Genomic DNA, 18,136 nt, shown 5'->3' on the forward strand with positions numbered 1-18,136 from the left:
GAGGTACAGCTACACGATGGGAGGGCTGTTATTGAGTTAGAGTACCCAAGAAAGGGACTTGGGGGTAATAGTGGATATAACAATGAAGCCGTCGGCACAATGCGCAGCGGCCGCTAAGAAAGCGAATAGAATGCTGGGAATAATCAAGAAGGGTATTACAAGCAGAACGAAAGAAGTTATTCTGCCGTTGTATCTGGCGATGGTGCGCCCTCTTCTGGAGTACTGCGTCCAATATTGGTTGCCGTACCTAAAGAAGGATATGGCGATACTCGAGAGGGTTCAGAAGAGAGCAACACGTTTGATAAAAGGTATGGAAAACCTTTCATACGCTGAAAGATTAGAGAGACTGGGGCTATTTTCGCTGGAGAAGCGGAGACTTTGAGTGGATATGACAGAGACTTACAAGATCACGAAGGGCATAGAGAAAGTGGAGAGGGACAGATTCTTCAAACTTTCGACAACTACAAGAACGAGAGGGCATTCAGGAAAATTAAAAGGGGATAGATTTAGAAGTTCTTCTTTACCCAACGGGTGGTGGACACCTGGAATGCGCTTCCAGAGGGCGTAATACGCCCTCTGGGTACGGTATTGGAGTTCAAGAAGAGATTGGACAATTTTCTGAAGGAAAAGGGGATAGAAGGGTATAGATAGAGGGTTAAATACAGGTCCTGGACCTGATGGGCCGCCGCGTGAGCGGACTGCTGGGCATGATGGATCTCTGGTCTGACCCAGCAGAGGCACGGCTTCTTATGTTCTTATTTCAGTCACACGTCCATGTATCTCATCTGAAATCATAAATATCAAGTCAAAACTAAACTTATCTTAATTTAGTCAATTGCAGTTGGAAACAGCAGTTTGTGCCAGATCTGTGGAACATAGAAACATGATGGCAGATAAAGGCCAAATGGCCCATCTAGTCTGCCCATCCGCAGTAGCCATTGCAGGTCCTAGGACAGAGATTGGCTTTACAGTGAAGCCGCTTGCATGGACCTAGAAGAAGCTGCTGTTTTCTAACTGTGCCTGACTTTAGAAAATGCTTGAGTGCCTGAATAAACTCATGCAAACCGTTCTGAGCTCTCCTGGGAGAACAGTATAGAAAACTGAATGAATAAAGAAATACATTTATTATTCCTAAGGAAATACTTCTTCATGGAATAGCTTACTGGTGGAGGTAAAAGAGACGAAGGCTATATATGAATTCAAGAAAGCTTGGGACAAGTACATAGGATCTCTAAGGGAGACTAAATGGTATAGATGGGCAAACTGGATAGATCATATGGTCTTTATCTGCCATTATATTTCTGTTAACTTCAGGTTTGACTTGATATTTACTACTACGAATGAGATACATGAATGATGGGCCAGTAAATAAGTACTAAAAGTTGCCAGTTATAATTCTTTAGAACTGCTTTGGCTTCTTTCTGCTGAGGGCCCTATAGTGATAGGCAAGACCTTGTCACGCCCACAAATCCTGCTGTTAGCCCTATGCAAAACCAGTGCCCATTCCTAAGGAAAGAAATAGGGCATTAAAATCTAGCAAACAGGCTACAAAACCCCCAGAAGTTCAGGTGATAGGGAATAGTGCAGCAGCCCAAGGCTCCGCTTTATTGCCCTATCATTCCTTTTATAAATCTTCTGAAAGAGCCCCCTTTACCGTAATTCTCTAGCAGTGCTGACTGACAGACAAAGGGTTAAAGGGAGGGGTGGATCCAGCAGAGTTCCAGAAAGTGTAGGAACCCAGTAAGAATAAATCCCCTACAGCTGAGAGACTGAGGGAGGCTTGAAAGCAGAGAAACCTTCCAGGCAAGCTGAGAAATGCTGAGGGAATTTGGGCACTAATTCCTCTACCCTGTAACAAGGCTATGCCAGAGAAACATGGAAAAATAAGGGAGCCAGTATATGGAGAAGAAGATTACATGGAGGTAGATGAACAGGGCTATAATTTAAGTGTCCAGGAATATTCCATGGAATGCAGTTTTGAGCCAGAGCAAGGTATGCCTGAAGACTATGTTTGATTGAATTTGTTAAACAAGAAACCTAACTGTTTCTGGGTTTAAAATGATCCTATTAATTAAGGAATTGAAATTGGATTTTGAATAAATGTTTGGACAGGAGTGTGTAATGCTTTGGGGGGAAGAGTGAATGTGAATCCCAGCACAGCTGAAGTTGGGTGTCATGTTTAAAGGCTGGAATAGAATTAAAGCTGCTTTAAGAGCCCAAAGTTTGTCCTTAGTGTCTGAACATTTGGTAACTACGGGTGGGAATAAGATCATGTGATCTTTATAAGGGTGACAGAATTCCCCACATGCTGGTCTTAGCTAGAAAGAGTGAAGTTTATTTAGAAGTCCAAACCAAATAGTGGTGAAGTATTTGATTAGTGCTCTACTGTTGCTGCAAAACACTGCGAAAGAAACATTAGGGCAAATGGGCTGCTTTGCCCTACTTGCTAGCAAAAGAAGTATGGACCAAGGTCCCTGTTGTGGAGGGCAGAATGGCAGCCAATGGTGCGGAACTGATTAGCTCATTTCAATTTGCTGGGAAATATAAACCTGAACTTTTAGGAATAAGTTCCTGCCATAAACTGAGTGAATGGATTAGCCATGTGAATGGTGAAATTATATTTTGTGCAAGTTTTTCTTTGTGAAAATAAGGTGAAGAGAAATAAAATGTTTTGGGAACTAGTAAAGGCTCAGAGACTGTGTTTAAAACCCTGCGTAACCCCATTGGTAGTACCTAGAGAGCTGGAGAGTGTGCCCATGGTGGGAGTTCAAGCCCTGCTGGTGGTTCCTGACCACGTCACAATAGATATAGATATTTGTATGTACAGTATGTTGCTAGATCAAGGGTGGGCAACCTTGTTGAGTTTTCAGAATTTTCCCAATGAATATGCATGAGATTGATTTGCTTATATTGCCTCCTGTTGCTGTCTAACTTCTACTATACAGATACAGTTCTCTGCATAGACCTCAGGTTTTGTACTGAAGCAAGGACTTCTCTAAGTTACTGGCCACTGTAAGAGTTTTCTGCTCAGCCAACCCCTAATTCCTTAATCTTGATGTCACCAGTCGGACTCTGAATCAATTGAACAATTCTTTAATAACAAAGCAAACAAATTACAGTCAGATGATAGTTCAATGTAATTCAAGTCTGTACATTCCTTCTCACTCCACTAAAATATCACGTCTGTGCAAGAGTGTCCACACTGTGGAGATGACACTGTTCTCCAGACTTAGAAGTAATCTAAGCTGTATTTGATTGTCAGAATTAAAGGATGAAAAACCTGGTGGAAGAACACCACTCTTAGGCTCCCACTCTGGCATGTGCTCAGCAAATAAGAACATAAGAATTGACACTGCTGAGTCAGACCAGTGGTCCATCATGCCCAGCAGTCTGCTCACGCGGCGGCCCTCTGGTCTAAGACCAGCACCCTAACTGAGACTAGCCCTAGCAGCGCACATTCTCGTTCAGCAGAAACTTGTCTAACTTTGTCTTGAATCCTTGGAGGGTGTTTTCCCCTATAACAGCCTCTGGAAGAGCGTTCCAGCTTTCTACCACTCTCTGTGTGAAGAAGAACTTCCTTACGTTTGTACGGAATCTATCCCCTTTCAACTTTAGAGAGTGCCCTCTTGTTCTCCCTACCTTGGAGAGGGTGAACAACCTGTCCTTGACTACTAAGTCTATCCCCTTCAGTACCTTGAATGTTTCGATCATGTACCCTCTCAATCTCCTCTGTTCGAGGAAGAAGAGGCCCAGTTTCTCTAATCTTTCGCTGTACGGCAGCAACTCCAGCCCCTTAACCATCTTAGTCACTCTTCTCTGGACCCTTTCGAGTAGTACCGTGTCCTTCTTCATGTACGGCAACCAGTGCTGGACGCAGTACTCCAGGTGAGGGCGTACCATGGCCCGGTACAGCGGCATGATAACCTTCTCTGATCTGTTCATGATCCCCTTCTGTATCATTCCTAGCATTCTGTTTGCCCTTTTAGCTGCCGCTGCACATTGTGTGGACAGCTTCATCGACTTGTCCATCAGAACTCCCAAATCCCTTTCCTTGGAGGTCTCTCCAAGTACCGCCCCGGACATCCTGTATTCGTGCATGAGATTTTTGTTACCGACATGCATCACTTTACACTTATCCACGTTGAACCTCATTTGCCATGTCGATGCCCATTCCTCGAGCTTGATTATGTGACGTTGCAGATCTTTGCAATCCCCCTGCGTCTTTACTACTCTGAATAACTTTGTATCATCTGCAAATTTAATCACCTCGCTCGTCGTACCTATGTCCAGATCATTTATAAAGATGTTAAAGAGCACGGGTCCAAGCACCGAGCCCTGCGGCACCCCACAGGGTCCCTCAAAGAAGTGCAGCAAGTTCATCAAACATGATCTGCCTTTGCTAAAACCGTGCTGACTGGTCCTCATCAGCCCGTGTCCATCAAGATGATCAATGATGCTGTCCTTTATCAGTGACTCTACCATCTTTCCTGGTACCGAGGTCAGACTCACCGGTCTGTAGTTCTCGGATCTCCCCTCAAACCTTTCTTGAAGATCGGTGTAACATTCGCCACCTTCCAGTCTTCCGGAATCTTTCCCGATTTGATTGACAGATTGGCTATTAGTTGAAGCAGTTCAGCTATGTTCCCTTTCAGTTCCTTGATGACCCTCGGATGGATGCCATCCGGTCCCGGGGATTTATCGCTGTTAAGGCTATCAATCTGCCTACATACCTCCTCTAGACTGACCGTCAATCCTGTCAGCTTTCCTTCTTCGTTTCCAGCATATAACCTGAAGGGTTCCGGTATGCTGTGTACATCTTCTTCGGTAAATACAGATGCAAAAAATGTGTTCAGTTTGTCAGCGATTGCTTTGTCCTCCTTTAGCGCTCCCTTTATTCCATGGTCATCCAACGGTCCCACCACTTCCATTGTGGGTCGTTTCCCCTTAATATATTGAAAGAACGGCTTGAAGTTTTTCGCCAATGCTCTCCTCTGACTGAAGGAGGCGGGCTCATCCTCAGTGGAAGCAGCCCAGACCACTGGAAAGCAAAGCCCTCTGGGAAGTTAAGTCCACAGAGCACCCATAACTACTACACATTTAAACAAACATTAACTGAGCAAATGCCCTCATAACAATGGGGGACATAACACCTCCATTGTATGCAAATATACCTCATGTATATGCATTGGGGAAATCCTGAAAACTCAACTCAGTTGTGGCCTACAAGAACCAAGGTTGTGCACATTCAGGTATACTATCCTAGTATATCTAAATGTAGCTCACCTTGAACTACTGCTGAAATGATGTGAGCTTAAATCCACTATATCAGTATTTCCCAACCCTGTCCTGGAGGACCACCAGGCCAGTTGGGTTTTCAGGATAACATTAATGAATATGCATGAGAGAGATCTGCATATAATGGAGGTGTCAGCCATGTAAACCTGCTCTATGCATATTCATTAGGGCTATCCTGAAAACCCGACTGGCCTAGTGGTCCTCCAGGACAGAGTTGGGAACCACTGCACTATATATAATTTATTTTTCATACTTTGTTGTTCGTTGGATCAGATATCATATTTAAAGAGTGGGGAAAATGAGAATGATATGACCTGGAAGATAGGTAGTATAGTCGAGTGCACATTATCCAGTGGATATAAACTGATGTCCAAACATCCTGGTTTAGGCCTTGCTCTTTACCAGCCAACAAGATCATCTGAAGCCCTTGACCAGCTGTTCTACATGCTGACTATAACAAAAGTGATCATATCAGTCCTTATTACTGATCATTGCACTGGTTGCCAGTGGAGGCTCTCTCATTTTGTGTTATATAACCCTGTGCGGATAACCAGGAACTGCAACTTATTTGCTTACCCGAAGATTGTAGGCTGTAAACTCAGGTCTTATTTAGATAGGATGCTTGCTTTTCAAGCAAGCAAACAACAGTCCTGGTTGGGTAACTATATCAGCGGAGCCATGTTGTCCTATGGCGTTTTTAGAAAAGAAATCAAGACAATATTATTTGATAAATTCATCTCTTAATCTGTACTTTTATCTTTATTTTTTAAACATATTTAATCTTATATCAATTTTTAATGTCTTTTTAATACTACAGACTGTATTCATTTTTTTTTTTTTAATAAATATTTTTTATTCTTTTTTTAAATTCTTACATCAAGTGAAATACATGTAATACATTCAATTATGAAAAAACACTTGAAATTATTATTAAATGTTCTTACAATGTGAATTAAATAAACCCTTTATCAGAATTTTATATCATTAATATTACAATAGTTTTCCCTCCCTACCCCTTCTATATGTGTTATTATATCTGATCAGTAGAATAATTTGTCAATGGTCCCCATATTTTATTAAATTTTTTAATATAACCTTGTTGTAATGCCAATACTTTTTCCATTTTATATATATGACAAATTGAATTCCACCAAAAAGTGTAATTCAATTTAGTGTAATCCTTCCAGTTCTGAGTAATTTGCTGTATGGCGACCCCTGTTAAAATTAATAAAAGTTTATTATTATTAGCTGAAATCGGACTTTGTGTTCTCATTGCTGTTCCAAATAATATTGTATCATATTTTGTATTCATTTTTTTACTATTTTGTATTTTACTGATTGTCCAGTTTTTCTCTTTTATGGAAACCTCCTAGAATTCTTTTGATTAAGGCAGTATAGAAAAATAAAGTAATGTTATTGATACTGACAGAGTATATGCAATTGTTATAATGTATCCCAAACAGAGAAATTTGAGAAAATTGACCATTGCTATATTCTAAACAATATTACAGAAAATCAAATGGTTCACTGTTCATTTGACAACGTAGACATCCTTGACTCAACATTAGTTAGAAAAATTACATTCCACTGCACTCAGAGGATGGCTTGACAAAGAGGCCCCGCAACTCCTAAAGGAGACTAAAGTTGATGATAAAACCAAAAGAAAAGAAAATCAACGGTCGTGAAATCTGACTCATAAGAACATAAGAATTGCCATCTCCAAATCAGACCCTGGGTCCATCAAGTCCGGTGATCCGCACATGCAGAGACCCTGCCAGGTATACCCTGGCCTAGTTTTAGTCCCCATATCACCGTATGCTTCTCAAGGGAGATGTGCATCTAATTTACACTTACCCGTATCACTCTATGCCACTCTTAAGGAGATATGCATCTAGTTTACCCTTAAATCCTAGAACGGTGGATTCTGCAATTACTTCCTCTGGGAGAGCATTCCAGGTATCCACCACTTGCTGCGTGAAACAGAACTTCCTGATATTCGTCCTGGACCTGTCCCCCTTCAGCTTCAGTCTATGTCTTCTTGTCAGTGTCACACTGGACATTGTAAATAACTGCTTTCCCTGTTCCATTTTGTCGAATCTTTTCAGTATTTTGAAAGTCTCGATCAGATCCCCTCGCAGTCTCCTCTTCTCAAGGGAGAACAACCCCAGTCTCCTAAGTCGTTCCTCGTAGTCCAGGTTCTCCATACCTTTCACTAGCTTCGTTGCTCGTCTCTGCACCCTCTCTAGCAGTTTTATATCCTTCTTTAGGTATGGAGACCAAGCATATTTACCGTCTTATCAAAAAAGTAAAACTATCACCACCTACTGACACTATTACTTATGTAGAGGGGTGGGTGGTTCAGTAGTCATGCAGAAATGAAATGCTTCCAATGAATCAATATGACCTGTGTAATCTCACAGATTCATGATGAAAATTCATCAGTCCTATTTTGGAAAACATTTAATGGGGGGGGGAGTGTAGCTTGGGAGGCTTGTTGCTTTGAGGGGGCACCTAACCTTTGGAGAGATCAGAAGGGAGGAATTGACCTTAGAGGTATTACTTGAACAAGAGAGTTTAGGAGGTTCCTTTATAGGGAGAGCATTGGGTTGGGGGATTCCTGATCCATGAGGCTCTTGATTAGGAGGTGGTGCTGAACAAGGGGGGGGTCAAAGGGTTGTACAGACATTGCACCTAGACTGTTAGCCCAAGTGCACTCATGTTGTCTACTGTGGGAGTGTGTGCTGTAGTGGTTAGAGCTAAAGCCTCAGCACCCTAGGGTTGTGGATTCAAATCCCACACTGCTCCTTGTGACCTTGGGCAATTCACTTAATCCCTCGGTTCATAGACAAAATCGCCGAAGACAAAGGCGCGCGCCGACAACTGAGCGCAAGATGGAAGTGCGCGCCGAAGAAAAAGAGTGTTTTTAGGGGCTCCGACGGGGGTTTTTGTTGGGGAACCCCCCCACTTTACTTAATACAGATCGCGGCGGCATTGTGGGGAGTTTGGGGGGTTGTAACCCCCCTCATTATACTGGAAACGTAACTGTTTCCCTGTTTTTTAGGGAAAAAGTGAAGTTTTCAGTAAAATGTGGGGGGTTACAACCCCCCACAACGCCCCCACAATGCGGCGCGATCTGTATAAAGTAAAGTGGGGGGGTTCCCCCCTCACATCCCCCATCGGAGCCCTTTAAAACAGTCATTTTCTTTGGCGCGCGGCTCCACATTGCGTTCAGTTGTCTGTGCGCGCCTTTGTCCTGGCGCGCTTTTGAACTGACACCAATCCCTCAGTGCCCCAGGTACATTAAATAGAGTGTGAGCCCCCCAGGATAGATAGGGAAAAATGCTTGAGTACCTGAATAATTTGTAATCTGCATAGTATTGTAGGATATGTGGAATATAAAAGTAATTTTAAAAAAATCATGAGGCATGCAACATGAGACCTGTGTGGTAAATGTCTGCCATGGGCAGTAAATGCAGAGCGGATGCTGGCAGGCCCCTGGCTTTTATACTTACATTGCCATCAGTTTTGCATTTAAAATGTAGTAAGTGCAAAAACTTACCAGACTTCAGCAAACAATTCGTATAATAATCAGATATCTGACATTATAGTTGCTTTCTATTTTGTCTCTCTTTCTGAGTTTTTAGTTCATACCTTTTCTGTGGTAACTCAAGGCGAGTTATATTTAGGTATAGTAGGTATTTTCCTTTATCCTGGCAGTTATAAAACAGAACTAAATGAAAACATTTTAATGGACCTCTTGCCTTTACTTTTGTATAATGCTGTTAAGAGTCTACATCATTGCATTACATTAGTGATTTTTATTCCGCCATTACCGCTTCTTAAAAAAATGTAATATGTGGTCAGGTATAATGACTGATTGCCAATTGTAATTCATAAGAGGGTGATTTTCTTATCCTGATTTTTCTTTCTTGTAGAAAGACCTAACCAGGCCAGTCAAAGAATGAAATGAGAATGGTGGACGTGTTCAAAATTGGAGATCTTATTCTTTATACATGTGACCCTCTCGATAGTCAATCCCAAATGGTCCCAGAAGTCACTAATCTAGGTTCACCCGGTGGCCTCAGATTATCAGGTTGGTTCTGTGGTGTCAGTCCCATGCAATGCAAAACAAAAATATGTAGATCCATTAGAGAAGGAAATTTGCATACTTTTTCCCTTCCCATTATTTCTCCTGACAGAACCCAGGATTGGGCAAAACATGGACACGTCAGGCTCTTAAGTCAAATTGGCAATAAAAGAACTTTATCATTTTTTTTATCTCCATTTGATCTGCATATTTTTGTCTTGTATTTGTTTGTGGATTTCATCAGCTTCTCCTGTGTTGTTGCTCCTTCCCCATGTATTTTGTAAAGGAAATCAGCTGTTAATTCCCAAAAATGGTTTTGCCAAAAATGAAAAGGAACAAAAAAATTTGAAAAGCAATAAAAGCGTGTCATGGGTGACCACAGATTGTCTAAGATGCAAAAGCAAAGTATTCAGAACAAAATGTTGGCAATCAAAATTGTTTTATAAATGCACTTTAGATACAAGAAAATAAAGTTTTCACTTTGGGCTATACCAGTTCTTTTCACTTGCGACTAAAAAGCCCTTTTACTTTAAAAGGGAACATTTGTGGTTTTTGCATAGGCTACGGAAGTGCATCAGAAAGAAGGTTTTATGTGTGTGTGTGTGTTTAGAAATAGGAAAGAAGCAAGGCAGTCCATTGAACAGAGAGGCTGAATGCAAGTACGCAGGTAAAATCCTTTCTCTCATCTCCTCTCTTCTCCTTTACCCCTAACCACCCTCCCCCCCCCCCCCCCCAACTCACCACCATTTACTGTCATTATAAACTATTGTTTTTAATTTTCTTGTAAGAAAGTAATTTGAAAATGAAAATGTTAAAAGAAGGATTACATAATAGTCACTGCTTGCAAATCACAGCAGAAACATCATCTGTTTCAATGGATGGCACAGGAAATGTAAGTAATTATGAGCTGGTTCTCATGCTTGCAGTTGATTTGCCAACATTGCAGGGTGCTCTGAGCGTGAGCTAAACACTAATATGCCCATTATATTCCTAAGGGCGTCTTGGCATTTAATGCGTACTAATCAGCACGCACTAACCCAGTTAGCATGCATTAAATCGGTTAGCGCCCTTTGATGAATTATCCCTTTAATCTGCCATCACAGGGCTCCTGTACATACCTTGTCAATCCTGGTTTAAAAAAAATGATTTTGGGCTCCTTTTATCAAGCAGCGGTAGAGCTTTATACCGCAGGCCAGAGAGGTAAATACTTTGACATTCATAGGAATTGAATGAGTGTCGGAGCATTTACCTCAGCCTGTGGTAAAAAAAAAAAAGCTCTATCACTGCTTGATAAAAGGAGACCTTTGTGAACTAAAAAATCAAGCCACAAATGTTTTCACTTCATGTGCTAAATATGAGGAGCCGCTGAAAAGTTCTCAGCTCAAACAAGAAAATGATGTGGAGCCATGAAACTTACAAGTCATTCTACACTTTTCTTGAGACTTTTCATTTCAATGAGGCAAATGGGCACAAGTATAGGGAAACCAAGCCATTGTGACATCACCGATGAGGTTGGCTCTTAGGCATTGGTGGAATGAGGCATTATGACATCACAATAGGAGGGGCTGCTGAAAAGTTCTCAGCCCAACAAAGAAGAGAAAGATGTGGAGCCATGAAACTTACAAGTTATTATACACTTTCATGCCAATTTTCGTTTTAATGATATGAATTGAAAAGTGTCTAGAAAAGTGTGAAATCACTTGTAAATTTCATGGCTCCACATCTTTCTCTTCTCCGTTGGGCTGAGAACTTTTTCAGCAGCCCCTTATACGATTCACACATAACAGACAAGGATTTCTTTTTTGCTTTGTACAGCATACTTTCCATAGACCTCAAAATGCCACAAGAAAATGCTGAGAATGTATTTAATATTTTATTGGTTTGATTATATATATGTTTTCATTATACCTTACCTAAATCTGTGGGTAATACATATTATACATAGATAATATTTAAGTTTATATTAGAGAGAGCTAGTGAGCAACTTAAACAAACTTGTTTACCTGTCTGCCAGCAGAGAATCTAAAAGTTTTTGTGGAAACCTTTACCATAGTGTCAGGATACAGAGCTCAATGGACCTTGGTTTGCCCCCCACAACTTTTTTTTGTCTTAATTCAAGAGGGTCTGGGATAGGCTCGTGGGATCTCTGAGAAAGAGAAAGAGATCATGGTTACTGCGGATGGGCAGACTAGATGGGCCATTTGGCCTTTATCTGCCATCATGTTTCTATGTTTTTTGTTTGAACTTTTGTACTCCAAGCCACACCAATACCTCCTGAGTCTCTGCACAAGTTCTCATAATTACAGAAAGTTTTTGCTTGCAAAAGTTGTCTATGGATTTTTTTTTAATTTTCCCTTTTCTTTATTTTGCTTCGAACTATTTGAAAATTGTGAAGGTAGAAATAAAAGAAAACAAACAGACTCACACTAATTCCAAATTGTATTGCATACAGCCTTGTGTCTTTTTCTTTTTAATGTGGTCAGGTTGTACAAGTAAACTCAGGCAGCCCGATATTCAAGGCCACTTATGCAGGTGGTAGAAAGATGAAGTGAATGATATTTATTGGGTGGGGTTGGTGCTTTTCATGAGCACAACAAGTTGGGGGGGGGTGTTATTTGGAGGGTGAGGATAGAAGAGATATGCTAGATGAGTAATGATGGGTATATTGGATGGGTAATGATGGACAGGCAATGGTTAATGACTGATACTGTATATTGGATGAGTAATGATGGGTATATTGGATGGGTAATGATGGATGGGCAATGGTTAATGACTGATACTGTATATTGGATGGGTAATGGTGGGTATATTGGATGGGTAATGATGGACGGGCAATGGTTAATGACTGATACTGTATATTGGATGAGTAATGATGGGTATATTGGATGGGTAATGACTGATACTGTATATTGGATGAGTAATGATGGGTGGGCAATGGTTAATGACTGATACTGTATATTGGATGGGTAATGGTGGGTATATTGGATGGGTAATGACTGATACTGTATATTGGATGAGTAATGATGGATGGGCAATGGTTAATGACTGATACTGTATATTGGATGGGTAATGGTGGGTATATTGGATGGGTAATGACTGATACTGTATATTGGATGGGTAATGATGGACGGGCTATGGTTAATGACTGATACTGTATATTGGATGAGTAATGATGGGTATATTGGATGGGTAATGACTGATACTGTATATTGGATGGGTAATGATGGACGGGCAATGGTTAATGACTGATACTGTATATTGGATGGGTAATGGTGGGTATATTGGATGGGTAATGACTGATACTGTATATTGGATGAGTAATGATGGGTATATTGGATGGGTAATGACTGATACTGTATATTGGATGAGTAATGATGGGTGGGCAATGGTTAATGACTGATACTGTATATTGGATGGGTAATGGTGGGTATATTGGATGGGTAATGACTGATACTGTATATTGGATGAGTAATGATGGATGGGCAATGGTTAATGACTGATACTGTATATTGGATTGGTAATGGTGGGTATATTGGATGGGTAATGACTGATACTGTATATTGGATGGGTAATGATGGACGGGCAATGGTTAATGACTGATACTGTATATTGGATGGGATTGATGGGATTTATTGTATTGTTATTGTGCTTGTTTATTTTTCATTTGTAACTCACTTGGGATTTGATAGGCTCAGTAATCAAATTGAAATAAATTTTAAAAAAAATGATTCTTACTGTAGCAACATTCTTTAGAAAGTATCAGTGCATGCTTCTCCCAACTGCCTTCCTTAGCAAATGCTCCAGAGGCTATAGAGAATTTCCTTCAAAAAGTTTTGATCCACCTGCTTCATCAGTTCAGAACTGGATGTCTTTATAAATCCTTACATCAGGGGTGCTCAGCGTTTCTTTTTAATGCCAGCTGTTGTGGCTGAAATAAATCAATCCAGGCATTCAGCATAGGTATGTGGATAGCGATCGACACTGAACATCCAGATTTAGCGGGGTCTGCTGGCATTATCCGGATAGCGCCAATTTTCAGTCTTTTTGCTGTCTTGATTTTACCTGGATACTTGTCGTTAGTTGTCTCAATGTCACTACTAGCCAGATAACTGCAATAGTTTTCAGCAGTATTATCCAGATAATCAAGAGATAAGAACATCAGAATAGCCTTACTGGATCAGACCAATGGTCCCAACCAGCCCAGTATCTCGTCTTCACGGAGGCCAATCCAAGTTACAAGTACATGGCAAAAACCCAAATAGTAGCAGCAGTCCATGCCACTGATCCAGGGTTGTCTTTGTTTATGCAGCCAGTGCATCTTTTTTCTGTGCTGGCATTTGTTGTAGCTGTATTCACTTCTGCATGTTTTTCTTTCATGTCAATAAAAATTGTTACAACCTAAAAATGTGAAACAGCACCTCCTACAGGCAGGATTGTAGGTGGATGACTCCCACTCAGCTTAGAAGGGCCAGTGACCTCTTCTCCAGTTATCTGTCTACTCCCCCAACTAACTTCTCCATACTTATTCTGAAGAAAAGCTTCAGCCTTACCTGCCCACAATATATATCATATGCTTCATACTCTGGTAGATAAGAAAATCAGGGAAAAACTTGGTAGAATAACCACATTTTTACTGTTGGTTATTCATTTCCTGAGGTAAGTCCACATACATCAGCTTTCAAATAGTGGGAAGAATTCAATAATTTTATGTCCAGTACCTTGTGTAGAATATCTGTATCTGATCTTCGGTTTTCATGACATTTCCACTAGCTGATGCTTAACTTCACTTCATGTATCAGAGCATTTCTCGCCTTTGCAGACTATTTCCTTTCTTGCTATCAAGGTGCTAGATCTATCAAAGGCTTTTTAGTTGGAGGTGGGGGTGCAAAGGTTCTGCCCTAGGGCCACCCATGTTCTGCTCCAGACTCACCCAATCTTTACCTCAGACCCTGACCAAGCTTCACCCCAGACCCTATCCCCATAATTTCATTCATTTTTCATATACAAAAAATATATTCTTATTAACAATACATAATGGTAACAACATAATTAAACTACACAAAATACCCCACTGTATGCAGAGAAAATTTTAATTAACTATCATATATATTCTGCATTTTTCAGAGAGGTCAAGGCAAATTAACAAACAGAAATAAAACAAAAGATGGAAAATAAGATAATATTTTATTAGACTAATATATATTTCATTTAGCTTTCAGAGGCCAAAACCTCCTTCCTCAGATCAGTATAGTACACTGCAGTTATAGTATCCTGTCCTGATCTGAAGAAGGGGGTTTTGGTCTCTGAAAGTTAGTCAAAATATATTAAAATTAGTCCAATAGAAAGATCATCTTATTTCCATTTTCTATTTATAAATGTTTATCAATACAACTACAATACTATTTTATGCTAAAGAAAAAATAATTTTATTTATTTATTTTTACCTTTGTTGTCTCTGGTTTCTCATTTCTTCATCTTCACTTCATTTTCTGTCTCCAAATACTGGCTCTGAGCCTGCTTCCTCTTTCATGTCTTCACGTCCTTGTAGACTTTCATTTCCCTGTCCCTTCTCTCTTCCCTCCTGCACTCCGCTCCTCCCCTCCCCCCCCCCCCCCCCCATGGTCCATCATTCTTCCTCTATTCCCTCAGTCCCATTGGCATCACTCCCTTCTGACTCTGGATTCAACATCTTCCTTTTTCTCCCCTCTTCATCTCTATGTTACCATTTCAACATGGGTTTAGACCAAACTTTAGTAGGGAGACTCTTCTATTATCATTAATTTCAAAGATTCAAAATTTACAGATACAAAATAAATGTGCCGTATTGTTGCAATTTGATCTGTCAGCTGCATTTGATGTCGTTCATCATGACATCCTGATTCGTATGTTATCAGATATTGGTTTAAACCAAGTTGTACTGAACTGGTTTAGTAAATTCCTCTCATTACAATCTTATGAAATATATTTAGAGGGTGAGACTTCCTCCTCTTGGAAATCCAGCTGTGGGGTGCCACAAGGCGCCGCTCCGCTGTCGCCAATCTTGTTTAATGTATATATGACTTCTCAGAAAAATTTTTGCCTTTCATCAGCAGAGACAATATTTACCTATGCAGACAATATTTTCATTTTATTAGATCTTGATCTTAACAACCTGGCCCCTAGTATAGACTGCTGCATTTCTAAACTTCAACTGTGGGCTTTTTCTATTCAAATGAAACTGAACACTGCCAAAACCACATTGCTTTGGATTGGGCCTAGATTAGAAAACCTCCCTTCCTCTGTCACATTAAAAACAGGTATCTCACTACATATAGATTTTTCATCTAGAGTCCTGGGCGTCATCTCTAATTTATCACTTACATTTCATGAACAGATAAGTTCCTTGACAAAAAAGTGTTTTTTTTAGTCTGCGCATGTTGAGGAAGGTCAGATCACTATTCCATCAAGAACATTTCTCAGTGCTGGTACAATCCACTGTGCTTTCTCAGCTAGATTATTATAACTCAGTTTATCTGGGCATTAAGCAGAACAATCTAAAACGACTTCAGTTAATAAAGAATACTGCAGCTAAGCTCATTTTTGGGAAATGAAAGTATGATCATGTTTCCCCTCTGTTGATAAATCTTCACTGGCTCCCAGTTCACTTTAGGACAGTGGCGTACCAAGGGGGGGGGGGAGATCAGCCCCAGGTGCAAGCCATGAGGGGGGTGCTACCGGCCTTGGAGTCATTGGCGTTCGGTTCACACCCTGGTTGTCCGGTTCCCCCCCAGCGCCATTTACCGTATAAAAGCAGCCTGCAGGAAGATTGCGATGCCAGTGATGTTTGCGCTGCTTCAGTGCTGTTTCCTCCGCCTCGGTCCCACCCCTCCTCAAGGGGAAGACAGGCCTTCGGGGGGGGGTGCAGGTCTTCAAGGGGGACAGGCCTTCAGGGATGGGATGCAGACCTTTAAGGGGGGGTCAGGCCTTCAGGGGAGGGGGGCCCTGGTGTAGAAGTACACAGAGGGAAGGGGGGGGGTTCAAAGAGACGTGCATATGCCGGACTTTGGGGGGGGGAAGAAATAATGGGTCTGAAAATAGAGGAGAGGCAGAGAGATGATGGACGATGGGATTTAGGGAGGGAAAGAACAGAAAGAGAGAGAAGTTGGACACAAGGGATGGTGTGGAGAGGGGGATAGAGATACTGGATAGGAGGGTAGTTGGGAAAAGAAAGGGAGAGATGGTGGACCCTGCGTTGGTGGGGAAGGAGGGAGAGATGCTGGATGAAAGGGTAGTTAAGAAAAGATGGATCTGTGGAGGGAGACGAAAAAAGGAAAGATGCCAGACCTCCTGGGGAGGGAAGGGAAACGGAAGGGAAGGACAGAGATGGCAGATGGATGGTTAGCATGGAGAAAGATGAAAGAAGGAGACCCTGGCAAGCAAGTTATCAGAAGACAACCAGAGCCTTGGACCAACAAGATGCCGCTGTACAGAGCAATGGTCAGACCACACTTGGAGTACTGTATCCAACACTGGTCTCCCTACCTAAAGAAGGATATAACCCTACTGGAGAGGGTGCAGAGGCAAGCCACGAAGCTAGTAAAAGGCATGGAGAATTTAAGCTACAAAGAACGCCTCGAAAAACTGGGATTGTTCACCCTCAAGAAGAGAAGACTGCGAGGGGACATGATAGAGACTTTTAAAATACTAAAAGGATTCGATAAAATAGAGCAAGAAACATCGTTATTCACATTGTCAAATGTGACTCGGACAAGAGGTCATGGACTGAAACTGAGGGGCAGCAGGCCCAGGACAAATGTCAGGAAGTTCTGTTTCACACAGCGAGTGGTGGACGCTTGGAATGCTCTCCCGGAGGAGGTTGTGATGGAGACCACCATTCTAGGATTCAAGGGCAAGTTGGATGCACACCTTCTTGCAAATCACATTGAGGGATACAAGTAAACAAGGTCTTCATCAAGGAACACCTATGTAGCCTCCGCGTGTGCGGGTTGCCGGACTAGATGAACTTATGGTCTGATCCGGTGAAGGCATTTCTTATGTTCTTATGAAAAATAACCAGACAACAAAAGGTAGAAAAACTAATTTTATTTTCTGTTTTGTGATTACAATATGTCAGATTTAAAATGTGTATTCTGCCAGAGCTGGTGTTAAATCGCAAATGTAAGCTAGGATTTAACAGAGAGAGGAAAAGTCCTTTTTGTTTTTTTATTTTATTTACACCACAGTGCCAGTGTGGTTAGGAGAAGCCAAAGGGGGGTGAAAAAGCTATAAAATAAAGCCACCAGAATGTTTGAAAAAAAAAAAAAACCAACAAAACAAAACACCCAATTGGGCAGGAAAATCGAATCGGAAAACCAATTCAATAGGCAGAATCAAATCGAATTTTTTTTTTTCCTGAATTTGGCTTCACTGGTTTGCGCTACTGTCTTAGACTTTAGGACCTGGGATTGGGGAGAGATGGCATCCTCAGTACTTTATAATGCAAGTGAAACGAGGATTTGTTCAGACTTTTGAAGGGTCTACAGAAGAAAAATATTGTATAGGCCGGGGACATGAGACAGCAGGTAATGGGAACTTTTCTTCCTTCTATTTTTGTGAATGGCAAGGCTGAGGATGTCAAAGAGTTCAGATAAAATATGTGCTTTATAAGAAAATATAATAATGTGTTTTATAAAGTTTATAAGCATTGCTGGCCTACCCGGTTAGGTGTTCCTAGTGGTGGTGGTGGTGGTGGTAGTTGTGGTGGCAGCGTGTCAA

The 18,136-nt window shown here is 41.2% G+C and overlaps 1 protein-coding gene across 5 annotated transcripts in view; it reads left to right on the forward strand.

Annotated features, from left to right (window-relative positions):
- Positions 1-1,674: 1,674 nt before the first annotated feature.
- The window catches only part of LOC117362788 (P2Y purinoceptor 8-like), a 39,156-nt gene continuing 22,694 nt past the window's right edge, over positions 1,675-18,136 (forward strand). The window contains exons 1-3 of one of the 5 annotated variants that reach the window (XM_033949761.1): positions 1,675-1,922; positions 9,231-9,388; positions 9,993-10,049. In XM_033949761.1, the coding sequence (XP_033805652.1) occupies positions 9,262-9,388; positions 9,993-10,049 (184 nt within the window). In that variant the 5' untranslated portion in view covers positions 1,675-1,922; positions 9,231-9,261. Of the gene's footprint in view, positions 1,993-9,230; positions 9,389-9,992; positions 10,050-18,136 lie in introns of all 5 variants that reach the window. The other 4 variants (XM_033949760.1, XM_033949759.1, XM_033949762.1 and 1 more) reach the window with 4 other exon arrangements.

Source organism: Geotrypetes seraphini, chromosome 6 (assembly GCF_902459505.1).
Source record: "Geotrypetes seraphini chromosome 6, aGeoSer1.1, whole genome shotgun sequence".
Classification (NCBI taxonomy): Eukaryota; Metazoa; Chordata; class Amphibia; order Gymnophiona; family Dermophiidae; genus Geotrypetes; species Geotrypetes seraphini.